Genomic DNA, 12,792 nt, shown 5'->3' on the forward strand with positions numbered 1-12,792 from the left:
GATGGCGTGGAAAGCAAAGCTTCTGGTGACAAAAGTCAGGTCCCACCGTCCTATATGCCTGGCCAGTGTTGTGTCCTAGGATAAGGCTTCCATGCATAGCTAGTGTTGAATTGTCTTCGCCGTTTTCTATATCCTCCGCTGTTTTTTTCTTTTTCTTGATCTTTGTCGTGATTCATGCCAACAAAAAGAAAAACACACTAACCAATCCTAGACCCATGTACCGATGTCAATCCGGGTCCAAACTTTTCAATTTCGCCAACGTGGTTGCGCATTTTTCCGGGGGCAATTTTTTCTTATGTAAACCCGAATGCCAGCAAGACGTCTCTCTTTTTTCTCTCAGTTGGCACCTGCAATAGGCGAAATTCGGAGCCTCATTTCATCCTTGTTGACCATTCAATGCGTCAAAACCAAAGTAAAAGTGTGTACTGCATTGGCACCGATCCAAGGGTTTACGAAACCGCAAGAGACTTAAGAGGTACTGGGAAATGAGCGTGGGGTGGGGTGGGGTGGTGCGGTCAACGAGAATGATGTCGCGGGTGATGCAAAACACACGCCGGCTGCTGCGGTTCTTTTGTAGCATGCGGAGGAGGGCCTTGACTCGGGCAAATTGTACGACCGAGAGGCAGGACGTTTTGGGCACGAGTGTCTTGAGATGAGAAGAGGAAAGGCAAAACCGAAAGAAGGGAGCGCACCCGCAGAGGACGTTTGACCCTTTTCCCGAAAGATGGAATGACCCCCCCCCCCAAGAGAGAGTCCATCCTTGAATCCCCCCTCCCCATTTCCCATTCCGCGGTTTGACTGGCAGTTTTGGGGGGCTCTTGAGTCCGTGTGGAATGTGGTTGTTCGAGCGATGAACGCGTCCGTCCTCTTCTCGTGTGTGAGGCCCGGATTCGAATCACCACGCACGCTTGCGTGGTCTCTCGGGAGCGCAGACACGCATGCATCTCTGGTAAATTGGTCGGTGTGTGTGGGACGGGGGGAGGGACCGCCGCCGGTGGTGGGGATTGGTCGGGCGGTCGAGGAGCCCCGGACACTCCCCATCGGTGTTCGAGCGATGAACATGTTCGTCCTTCTCATTCAAGGCCCGTGTTCGAATGATCGCACCTAGAGCCTGAGCCAACTTGCCCCACTAGTACGGGATCCAGTCTATAATCTCAAGGATAAAACCTTTTTTCTTACACTCGAGTTATCAGATCGCTATGGAGTGGGAAAAAGAAAAGGGATAATAAGATGTATATTCGCTGTTATTATTATTTTTATTCACATTTAAATTAACGTTGGAATGTGCGTAGGATGGTAATTTCAATTTGTTCCTAAAACACGATCATAAAATATCCATGGTAAGTATAGTTGCGAAGAATGAAACTTTATTAACGGAAGGGTCTAGGTGGGCCACGGATAGGCCCGGCCCAAAACAACAGGCTCAATGGTTGAGTTTCATTATTGGGCCAAAAGTCATACCCGATTTGGTCCTTGCTCAGAACGGATTTTATCTTAGCCTATCCGAACCCTTTCGTGTCCGATCAATTTCATAATCAGGCTGTCGTATGTGTTCGAGGAAAATAAATAATTTAAAAAATATTCTCATAAAAATGACCGCTCGTATCGTTTGAGGTTTTTTTATCATCGATAATAATTTATGTCTAAATACTTTTTATGAACGATGAAAGCATTTTTGGTTCATTCATTTTTGTAAGACATACAAGCGATCAATATTAGGAAATTATTTTTCAAATAATTTATTTTCTCCGGATCTTAAATCCGCCCTGCCATTATTAATCAAAACTTACCAACCAACAACGCAGGCCAAAAAGAACAAAAAAGAGAAAAGAAAAGGAAGAGAAGAAAAAACGAGGGAGGGCCCGGTCCGGATATTCCGTTTTTTTTATGTGGCGATGCTATCGCATCATCCATACCACCAAACGTCCCTCCGCTAGCACAAAAGCCTCCCGAGATCGATCGAGCAGCACTCGCAGAGAGAGAGAGACAGAAGGAGATGGCGGTGACCAATGCATCGTGGGTCGCCGGCAGTTCAATCCGGGCCTCTCGCCCGACACCCTTCTGCCTTCTCGATCCGTCGCCGGCCAAGAAACCGGCCAACCCTCCCGGCTTCTCCTTCACCGCCCTCGGCTGCGGGGGCCCGGCCGCCCGCTGCAAGAACCCCAACGCCGGCGTCTCCTCCGCCAGGCCCCGCAGGGCCCCGGCCCCGCTCTGCCGCTGCGGCGTCGGCGTCGGCGTCGACGGCGCCCCGAGCAGTTCTTGCGCCGGTTGGGACTGGAGCCGGTGGAGCCGCCACTTCTCCGAGGTTGAACAGGCCGAGAGCTTCGCCTCTGTTCTCAAGGTATGTACCTCGTGCTCGTTTTCTTGGGTTTGGCGTGCAAGTTTCTGAGCTCGGGCTTGAATAATTCTGAATTGGGTGTCTTTTATTGATGATTTCTTGGCGATTTAGTTATTCTCCCATTCTACTTCTTGTGGCTGTCGGGTAAGATTTTGAATTGGAGTGTAGTTTCTGAGTAGCTTAGTCAGTGCCCTTGCTTTTAATTATTACGTTTATATAATGTGCTCTGTGTGCAACGTGATATGATGAACCATAGGTGCCTTTCTTTCTAGATTGATGTAGGAGATGTTCCTTGTCTCTTTTATCAGAATATTATTGGCCGATGTTTTAAACTGCTGAAGAATGCTAATTCGCAGGATTTAATATTCTTTAGGAAGACTGTCAGTGTTGATTTTACTTCTGGTCATTGGAAATTTATTCACAGTCACTTCAGTCTCCCCTGCAAAAGCTAAAGAATGATGTAGTATTGAAATATCTGAATCTCTTTCCTCTTCACGATGCTAATCGTGCTTTACAGTTCCAACTCGAAGAAGCAATCGAGAAGGAAGATTTCCATGAGGCTGCCAAACTGAAGATGGCTATTTCTGAAAGTAGATCAAAGGATACCGTTGCTGACATCATGTCTCAGTTGAAGGTTGGGCCAGAGCTTGGTTTGCTAGAAGCATTTACTTGCTCATTAACCAGTTCGCCTTTTTGTTAATCTCCTGTTTACATGCAGAATGCAATAGAGGAAGAGCGTTATCAAGAGGCATCAAGGTTATGTAAACATACGGGAAGTGGTCTGGTAATTTTCATCATATGGCATTACTTTGTTCATCTTTATCTACCTGTTTTCCCTGTTTATGTGACTCTTATGACAATTTATTATCTTTTCGGTTGCTGGGTACCCTTCAAATTTTTTTTGATCTTTTCTCTTTTCGAACATCTTTGTGTGAGGCCCAACATAACTCAGTTTCGGTCATCTTATTCCTGTTTGGTTGCATCTTTGATTGTCTTATTTTCATTTACTTCTTTGTGTTCGTGTCATAGGGTATGTATTGGTTTGATTTTGGTTCAAGTTCTTGTAGACTGTCATTAGATACTATGCTGAGGGCCATTGCAAAAGGAGGGCGTTCTGCTGAAACAGTAGGATTTGCAGTATGAAAGAATTTACTATTCCAAAGTTTTGCTCCCTTTCATGATATCCGCATTTTGCCAGGTGCCAATGTTTGTTGTGGGCCACCATGTCGTTGTTGTTTATCCTGAATTAATTTTATATTTGACCCGTTATTGGTCATCATTGAGTTAATAATATGCTTTTCATGTTGTCAAATTAGCGTGGGCAATAGATAGTAAGATGCAATAACAGTGAAATGTCCTATCCTCTGAAGAATGTAGTGGAATTAATTAGGTTTTTGTCTGTTTATATTGCCAAGCCTATTTCCTAAAACTGGTAGAATGAAGAGTTGCAGCCATTCCGAAATGTTTGATTTCCACTAACAATATCACCACCTGTTGTGGGCAGGTGGGCTGGTGGGTTGGTTACTCAAAAGACTCTGATGATCCCTTTGGCCGACTTATACGCATAACTCCCAGTGTGGGCAGATTTGTTGGAAGAAGTTACAGCCCAAGGTTAATTTCTTCTGACTATAGTTTATGCAGCATTTATCTGGAATGGGCAGTGATTAATATATTTGTTACAGGCAGTTGGTCACTGCGTCTCCTGGAATTCCAATATTTGAAATTTTTGTTGTCAAAGATGCTGATGACACGTATCAAATGCAGGTGATGTACTGATGATTTATCTTGGGTTGCAACTTAAGCTTCAAATGTTTGTGCCTTAAGCCTACAACTGGCCGTACATGTGTGATTATGCTTTTCGATTTCTTTGACATGATGGCTACCGTGCACGGCTTTTAGTAATTCTTTTGTACTGAAACATGATTGAAGTTCAATTTCTCTGAGATGTGAGTCTTTAATATGAGACCGCCCTGTTTCTGGTAGTACAAATCCGTACATTCTAGTCAACATGTTGGTTAGGACATTGTTCTTTAGTCGTCATATTTTTTCTTTCCTTACATATGGACCCTTTGTGTTATCTCAGAGTTGCGGACTGAGTTACTTGTTTCTATCATCCATAAAGTTGTTTCTAGTATTTTTCTACCCCAAAATCATTCTCATTGCACTTGTAAAGTAAGCAGAAACTGCTCCTTTGTGATTCCCCTAGTTCTGTTGAAGTTTTCGCGAAATGCATCTGATGTCACGATGTTGTTAGGTAGTGTATTTGCATCGAACCAAAGGGAACTCAATGGCCTCCACAAGCTCCTCATCAAAATCCTCAAAAAGCCAATCTTCTAAAGTTGATGAAACATCAGTTGTAGATGTACCAGAAAATGAGTTGAAGACAGAGACGAATGATGATAAGGGCTTGAATATTGAGGGAGCAACTGAGGAAGGGATAAAAAGTGTAATAAACTTTTTGAAAGATAGAATTCCTGGACTGAAAGTGAAAGTCATGAATGTTGATGTAGCTGAGGAAGTGATTGAGGACAGCGATTCCGTCAAGCAGTTAATGCAGGAAGATGATGAGGACGCAGTTCCTCTGGAGAATTCAGAAGATGAAGATGGTGATGTGGAAAATTTCCAGTCTGATGAAATCGGTTTAGGTGAAGATAGCAGTGTCAAAGAGGATGAAAAGGATTTGGATATGAAGTTTTATATTGGTGGGGTAGTGCATAATGAGGACACAACTTCAAAGGATGAGCATACACGTCTTCCAGCTGAATTAAAGGATATAGAAAGAGATTCTTTTGTGCTACACGTTCCTAGTAAAGGCCTTGGGCATGATGGTGGAAATAACAAAGTATCCAAATTGAAAGTTGCAGCAATAGCAGCTCAAGGTGTATCTGAATTGATGCCCCCTGATGTTGCAAAGGCATTCTGGGCTGCAGACAAAGTTTCGCCAAAGGTGAGATTAAGGATTAAAGCTTTGATCCTAGAATATAGGATGAAAAGAGTGTACATCAAAAAATTTGAAATTTTCTGTACTCTTCAGTAAATGTTGTACCAGTTAATATTCTAAAAAAATCTCTTAGTTAGCACAAAAGTTGTATTTAGCTGAACAAACACAAATGTTGCCAACGAAATTTTATCAACAGCAGCATATTTACTTCTGTTCAGTGTCTTTGCATTCTGGTCATAGAGAATGAAAAATACTTGAATTCATTTTCTGAATATGATTGGCTTTCACATAAAACGGAATATTATGGTATTGGAGCCATGCATGCGTCTTATACTTTTCAAAAATAGTTGCGTGAAAAAATTCATTTTGTTTTCATTATCTGCACTCATGTTTCAAACATTCCTTCACTTTTGTGTTGTAGGTTTCAAGAGATGTTCGGGAAATCGTCAAACTCGCAGTTACTCAGGCAGAGAAAAGGAATAGACTATCTGAATTTACGAATTTCAGTCGAATCACCACTTCCAAAGGCGATTTAGATCCCTTTGATGGTGCGCTTTAGATTATCGATTTTTCCTTTCTCGTCTTCTTTTTTCTTTACTATGAGAAACCTGGCATTAAAGGACATTTGCTTCCTAAATTCTAGGCTTATATGTCGGTGCATTTGGCCCTTATGGTACTGAGGTGGTTCAACTGAGACGCAAGTTCGGACATTGGAATGGCTCCGATATTAGTTCATCGGATGTGGAATTCTTTGAATATGTTGAAGCGGTGAAGTTGACTGGGGATCTTAATGTTCCTGCTGGCCAGGTCTTTTATATTCACGTCTTTGGGATGATCACAAAGGATTACATATTTGCTTGTTTGTATTTATCTATTATGCGAGGATGCATCTAAGTTTGAGCTAACCAAAAGTATGATTTTATAGGTTACATTTCGTGCCAAAATTGGGAAAAGGGGACGAGCTTCTAATCGAGGGATGTTTCCAGATGAATTAGGCGTGGTAATCTCTCTCTCTCTCTCTCTCTCTCATTGAGGATGTGCATCCTGATGTTTTGGATTGCTTCTTTTTTTAGGGTTACCGTGTAATTTCTCTGGGTTTTCTTCTCTGTAATTTGGCTGGATGGTACAGTAATACAAGTCTTTGTTTCTAGCTGCTGCTAAATTCTCAGAGCATAAAGTTTCCATTCACACCTCTGTCTCGTGTACTTGAAATGACAATTTTGGCATCTCAACAAACAACATGAAGATATTTCTTTTTTCTTGCTGTGATATCATTTCTGGTCAGTATAGGTGCCAGAAAATTGCCAGATTTTGTGGACTGTTCCCCTCCATGCCGGATTAGTAAAATCCTTTTGATGTTTTCTTTGCATTATTGCCCATGATGGGTAGATATATTAAATTGCGGAATGCTTTTCTTTTAGGCTGCCAGTCACAAAGGTCAAGGAAGGATAGCTGAGTTCGGATTTCGCAACCCAAAATGGGTTGATGGTGAGCTTCTTCAATTAAATGGCAAGGTAACACCACTCCCAAGACTGTCTGCCGTCACAAATTGTGTATAGCAGGTCATTTACGTCAGTTATATGTTTTCTTGTTATAATTTCAAATTATAGGGCATGGGTCCATACTTGAAGGGAGCTGATCTTGGATTCCTATATGTGGTACCTGAGCGGAGTTTCCTTGTCTTATTCAACCGTCTGAAATTACCTGAATGAGCTCGTAGGTATCGAGTATTTCTCGTTACCCTTTTTGATGTGGTAGAGAAAAGAGATATCTACTTTAAAGGCGGAGCATAGAGGTTTTTGTCCATAGCATGTTGGATTCATATGGAGTATCACCTGCCATTACTTATCTCGTCTTGAGAGGAAAGTTTTGATAGTATATGTTTATGCTTTCTTTGTTTTCAGCCTTTTCTTGTAGTGTTTATGTCTTATATGTATAGTTTTTTCGCCAACCAATATAAGGACCGTCTCTGCTTTAATCCAATGAGTTGTTGAGTGCATATTAGTTTGTTTTGTTAAAATTTAGTCATGGATTTCCTCCAGCTAAAGGAGGATGACCAGTGACCGAATTGGCATGTAATGAGATGCTTTGAGATATACATGATAGTGACACATTCTACTTCGACTCCTTCCTGGGGTTTCCGTTCATTGGGATATGACTCATGAATATATCTGATGTTGTTTGATTGTCTAAACTGTTTTTTATGGTTTCAGAGAAGAATGTGAATCTTGCTGTGGTTTTGTTAATTTGGTGGATACGTTCTCATTCTTCTGAACTAAAGTTCATGCAATTGACGCTGTGCCATCGTATTGCTGGCAGATATATGCTAATAGTAGGATGGGTGGCTCATGATGATATGTGATTGCTGCCTGGGAATATTTATAGTTGTGTCCTTTAGTTCTTGAGCTGCTGTTGTGCTAAAATTTGATGTTGACAACTCGTGCACATGATTTGGGCATTGGGGAGGGGGGGTGGTGGGGGATGGCGGGGGTGTTTTCTTATTGTTATTCAAGGCATTAGGAGTGAGGTGATGCTTTCCTTGATTCATTTCAATCGTTCGCATTCTTCTGTCGTCTTTTCTGTTTCCCTTTTCCTTTTTGCCTGTGGAGGATGTTGTTGGAACCGGGTGTCTCGCCGGCATCGCTTTGAGGTGAATTATATGACGTTTCTTTTCCGTGTCTTCTTGTTGATCCATCTTTTGATTGAACCTAGAAAAGGCAAGACCAGCAGAAAAAGGGGGGGAAAAGAAAAAGAAGGCATCTGTTTTTAAGGAAGATAAATGAAAAAGCTTGTGAAGTATTTTATTTTTTTGCTTTTTTCCCCACACAAAAGCATAAGGCACTCCTAAAAGCACAAAGAACCTAATAAAGCATCACTTTTGGACGTGTTGAAATGTCCATGGCCAGCTTGTTTGGACTTTGGATCCAACCAAGGCCAATTTGAGTTTGTTTGCTAGCCCTTTTCTGAAAGGAAAAGATTAAAGAGTGCTCTTAGTGCCCTCCACTCGTTAGCCCTTATAATTATGTTTTGGAAAATGTAAAAATCTTCCATTTCAAGCAAGTAGCTTCCTCCTTGATGTATGTATGTACTTATTCAATTTTCGAAACCTCTCAAAAAGTATAATTTCTTTAAAGTTTAGTTAAATTAATCAGTGCCTTAAGGGCAGTTGTTGACGAGACCTTCTGATCGAATTATAATTTGATAAAAATCGCAAAAAGCATTCTTCTCCATTAAAAAGGAAACAAATAATCAAAAAAAAAAAAAAAGAGAAGAAGATGGCATTGAATTAAAAGCCGAGAAATGATGACACAAAAAATTTCTGGTGAAGTAATTATTCATGTTTTTGACCTACCTCAATGAGGCCAATTTCAATTGCGCGTGCCATCACTTGTCGGCTTTCGATTTGCTACCTCCTTCTTCTTTTTTTATAGCGTGCCATCACTTGTCGGCTTTCGATTTGCTACCTCCTTCTTCTTCTTTTTTTATAGCGGAGGAGAATGTAATATGCCATATTTATGCAATTATAACTTGGTCGTGTATGTAGTAGTATTGAGATTTACTTAATGAAGAAATTTTTAAAAGGCAATTCAAAGTTTAAATTAAGTATTAAATTACCATCACCGCCAAGGTGGCTTTAGAGCTTTCCTCACTTCTTTCGGTGTTGTGGGGTTAGGTGCGTCTTGATATAGACAGCGTGACTTTAAGGTGCTCCAAATTCTCGTATCATACATACTGTATAAACAAACAAATACTTTGGCTTGTCGAATGAGCGCCTACCGATCAATCCATGGGACTGAGAAATCTTCTTCAAGATTCAATGATCGTCGTACCATAATTATCGCCATAGATTTTATGGTTGATTGGTGGTGCTGCTCTACCTAAAGGGGTCAGGCTTAGATGATGAACCATGAAATAAATTTTTTGTGCGTATGGTAAAGAGTTGATTTAGTCCTATTTGGGGGTGAAATCTACTTTTATAGTTTAGTTTTTTTTTTTTAAATCTGGGTTTTATTTATCGGGACACTATTGTCTGAAATTAATTTTCGTTCTCCAAGTCTGTAAGGAAAGTCACGGGTGGAAGTAATGAGTAGTCTTTCTATGCTTTGCAAATAGATAATTACGGCATTACTTATTGAAGTTACCGAAGCACATCAAACCCATTGCCTCTCCAAGCAAATTGAACTCACAATGTTAAAGGCAAAACCTAATAAGTTTTTAAGGACAAACAAACTGCAAACGAGATTTATGGAGGTTGACTTTGTGTGTGCCCTATTCCTCTCTTAAGTTCTAGCAGCCCAAGATGCAAAAATTGTCCAAAAATATTAATTTTACCGATTCAATCCTAAACATTTTTCATATTTTGCCAATTGAGTCAATCTAGCCAATTTTAGCTAGAATTTGTTGACGTGGATCCCGGTAGTACCACGTAGGATGACCAGTGCTAACGTGGATAATTTTTCTTATTTTTGTACTTTTCTTTTTTTTTTCCCTTTCTTTCTTTTCCTTTTTTTTCTTCTATCAAGTTCGGCGAGGGCCCTCGCCTGTACTGGTGAGGGTTGGCCAACAGCCCCGGCCGGGTTTGGAAGAAGAAAAGGAAATTGAGAGAAAGAAAAAGAAGGAAAAAATAATTCGAAATTCAAAAATATGAAAAATATTATTAAAAATTATCCACGTCGGGTAATTTCCGGCTAAAATTGGCCTGACGAAATCAATCGGAAAAAATTTGTAAAATATTTAGGATCGGGTCGATACAATTAAAAAGATTTAAAATTTAATTAATAAAAATACAATAAATTTACGACCCTTGGGCCACTTTTTTCCCGGCACAGAATAGTCTTATAGTCTTATGGACCCCTAGTCATCGTCGTCACAATCCTGTACACGCATAGCACCGTAGGCTAGCCATCCGTTTTTTGAAAGCGAAGCTTTACGTGGCAGCGAGTGGGCCCCACTTCAAAACCGGTGTGGATATGTGTTGTGTTGTGTTGTGCTGTGTGTGTGTGGAGTGTCTCTCTCTCTCTTTCACTCTCAGAGCGTGGAAAACTGAAAGCTCTCTCTCTCTCTCTCTATCTCTTGCTTTCCCTCTCTCCTTAAAGAAACCCCACCACCACCGATTCAGTAGTCCCCAAGCCCATGGAATCCAACCCCAACTCCTCCGACCCTCAAAACCACCACCACCACTACCGCCACCACCACCTCCTCCTCCCCCGCCCGCAGCCCCGCGGCGGCGGCGCCATGAAGAAGTCGTCGTCCCGGAACTCCGAGTCCTCCACCATCCACGACTCCCCCAGCCTCTACCACTCCCCCCTCAGATCCGACGAGTTCGGCGACCCCGCCGAATCGCCGCCCTACTCCTCCCCGGCCGGGACCCTCGACAAGCCGCCGCCTCCGCCTCCGCCTCCGCCTCCCCGCGCCAACAACTCCAAGGCCATCGTCGCCGTCGACAAGCTGCCCCGCTGCTCCCCGCTCCACTCCCGCCTCCCCCTGGCCCAGAAGCCCCTCGAGAGCTCGAACCGCAAGCCCCCGCCGCCGCCGCCGCTTCCGCGGGGGACGGCGGTGAGCAGGGCGGCGAAGGAGGAGGACGCGGCCCCCGAACAGCCGGCGGCGGCGGCGGCGAAGGGCGGCGGGAGGGGGGGCAGGGAGGAGGGGCGGTCGGCGGCGGTGTCGACGATACTGAGGAGGTCGAGGAGCAGGGAGATGGTGCAGCGGGCGGGGCTAGGGTTTAGGATGAGCGAGATGATACTGTGCCTGATTTCGTTCTCGGTCATGGCTGCTGATAAGACCCAGGGATGGAGTGGCGATTCGTTTGATCGCTACAAGGAGTACAGGTGCGCCTCCGCTGCGTATCTTCTTCTTTAAATTTAGCTTCTGATCGAGAACCATCGTTGCGTCCATTCTCACATCGCCAAAAAAAAATGCATGCTTTATCGTCCCGAGCTTACCAAAAAGCTTGTTGTCCGCAACAACTGGCGCCTCAATAATATGGAGGAAGTCGCACGGATAATACTCTTCTTGCGTAGGCAGAAAGGGAGGAAAAAATCTATTGACTTTGTCTCCTTCTGAATCTCTTTTGAATTTGCAGAATCAGATTCAGTGATGCTTCACGCTACGAAGCTCTACTTTAATTTGCGGGTTCATGCTGGAGGTTGTAGGTTCAGTATTATCGTGTTGCTTCTTATGGAAACTGGATGCTGGCACTAACAGAATCATTGTTATCTCTTGCTTTAGATGTTCTGTTCCTTCTCTAGCTCTTAAGTTTCACGGGGTTCTTCTTCTCCTTCTCGTTATCCTAACGAGAAAGCTGGTTTGATGGCAGGTTCTGTCTATCCGTGAATGTCATTGGATTTGCATATTCAGGGTTTCAAGCATATGATCTGACTTACCATTTCATCACTGGGAAGCATGTCATCGGCCACCACCTCCGTTGTCATTTCGATTTCTTCATGGATCAGGCAAGTCAAGCAAGTATATATTCCCTTTCCGTTCTTACATTTAGCATGCGGTCGAATTATTCTTTGCTCCTTTGCTTTTGGAAAATTTTGATGTATACAAGTGTAGAATCGCAGAGTATTCGTTACACTCATACCCTCTATATCAGAACTCGTGATATTGAGTTTGTCTTCTAATGCTCTTGAGGAGAGGAAAGATTAATTGCTGTATGGAGAACTTAAACGTGGCTGTTGTTAATTTAGTAGAGGCATTCAGGGAGTCTGTATTTACTCTTTATGTCTGCAGTCTCATGCTCAGATTGAACTCAGGCTTTGCTCAGGCTCTTGTTTGAAGCCTCTTCTTTATAATGATACACGTGTTTAGACCTTCCCATTTTAAGATGATGGGCATTCATACTGAGTGGCAAGGTTCTTCTGATTCAATTTCAGATTCTGGCATATCTCTTGATAGCAGCATCAACCGCAGCAGCAACCCGAGTTGTTGACTGGGAAACAAACTGGGGCAAGGATCAGTTTACGGAAATGGCGAGCGCTTCAATAGGGATGGCCTTCCTGGCTTTTGTATCCTTTGCCTTTAGTTCCCTTATCTCTGGTTACGACATGTGTACTCGTGATTTTGCTTGAGGATAAATCTGTTTAGCCGGTAGAATGTAGAATGTCAGGAAGTCCTGGTTCTTCTCCGCTTACTTTGTTGCTTAAGTTGAACAGGGCGCCAGATTCGTTCCCAATATTGTGGTTAAATAATCAGATGAACGCAAATGCATGGGTATGTCATTTTGCACTACAATTTGCTTGTAGGTTGTTGGGAATGCTTATTATCTAAGATAAAGAATTCATGTGGTGCTTGTGTTTATTTGACGACGCGAGAGGTAGCGCCACTATTTCGTGAGATAAGAGAAGTGATGAAACCATAGGAGCTGGAGCTTCATGTATTCTAGAGAAGCAAAAAGTAGGCTGAGCCCAGAAGAGGGATAGATTGCTGCTAGCGTAGGGGGCACAACACAAGGTCTGTCTCTCAGCTTGTGTTACATTAGATTACCAGCTATCATCATAGGCTTGATGAG

General features: G+C 42.7%; 2 protein-coding genes across 2 annotated transcripts; both read left to right on the plus strand.

Moving 5' to 3' along the window:
• Positions 1–1,942: 1,942 nt before the first annotated feature.
• LOC115665890 (protein EXECUTER 2, chloroplastic) lies at positions 1,943–7,406 on the plus strand. Its single transcript, XM_030587707.2, has 11 exons — positions 1,943–2,341; positions 2,856–2,972; positions 3,057–3,122; positions 3,843–3,949; positions 4,021–4,102; positions 4,593–5,285; positions 5,701–5,827; positions 5,923–6,086; positions 6,205–6,279; positions 6,701–6,793; positions 6,890–7,406. The coding sequence occupies exons 1-11, from the start codon at positions 1,997–1,999 to the stop codon at positions 6,989–6,991; spliced, it is 1,971 nt and encodes a 656-aa protein (XP_030443567.2). The 5' UTR covers positions 1,943–1,996; the 3' UTR covers positions 6,992–7,406.
• A 3,002-nt stretch (positions 7,407–10,408) lies between these two features.
• LOC115667463 (CASP-like protein 4A3) lies at positions 10,409–12,515 on the plus strand. The gene is made up of 3 exons (XM_030589039.2): positions 10,409–11,107; positions 11,596–11,731; positions 12,158–12,515. Exons 1-3 carry the CDS (start codon positions 10,413–10,415, stop codon positions 12,350–12,352), a joined length of 1,026 nt encoding a protein of 341 aa, XP_030444899.2. The 5' UTR covers positions 10,409–10,412; the 3' UTR covers positions 12,353–12,515.
• Positions 12,516–12,792: the final 277 nt, after the last annotated feature.

The sequence above is a fragment of the Syzygium oleosum genome, unplaced genomic scaffold (assembly GCF_021117445.2).
Source record: "Syzygium oleosum isolate NSW1041296 unplaced genomic scaffold, Sole_v2.1 Sole_v2.09, whole genome shotgun sequence".
Lineage (NCBI taxonomy): Eukaryota > Viridiplantae > Streptophyta > Magnoliopsida > Myrtales > Myrtaceae > Syzygium > Syzygium oleosum.

Coding starts and splice junctions, on each gene's coding strand:
- LOC115665890 (XM_030587707.2), top strand. CDS start 1,997: ATGGCGGTGACCAATGCATCGTGGGTCGCCGGCAGTTCAATCCGGGCC. Junction 2,973..3,056: donor ACATCATGTCTCAGTTGAAG/GTTGGGCCAGAG, acceptor GTTTACATGCAG/AATGCAATAGAGGAAGAGCG. Junction 3,123..3,842: donor AACATACGGGAAGTGGTCTG/GTAATTTTCATC, acceptor TGTTGTGGGCAG/GTGGGCTGGTGGGTTGGTTA.
- LOC115667463 (XM_030589039.2), top strand. CDS start 10,413: ATGGAATCCAACCCCAACTCCTCCGACCCTCAAAACCACCACCACCAC. Junction 11,108..11,595: donor GATCGCTACAAGGAGTACAG/GTGCGCCTCCGC, acceptor GTTTGATGGCAG/GTTCTGTCTATCCGTGAATG. Junction 11,732..12,157: donor TCGATTTCTTCATGGATCAG/GCAAGTCAAGCA, acceptor ATTCAATTTCAG/ATTCTGGCATATCTCTTGAT.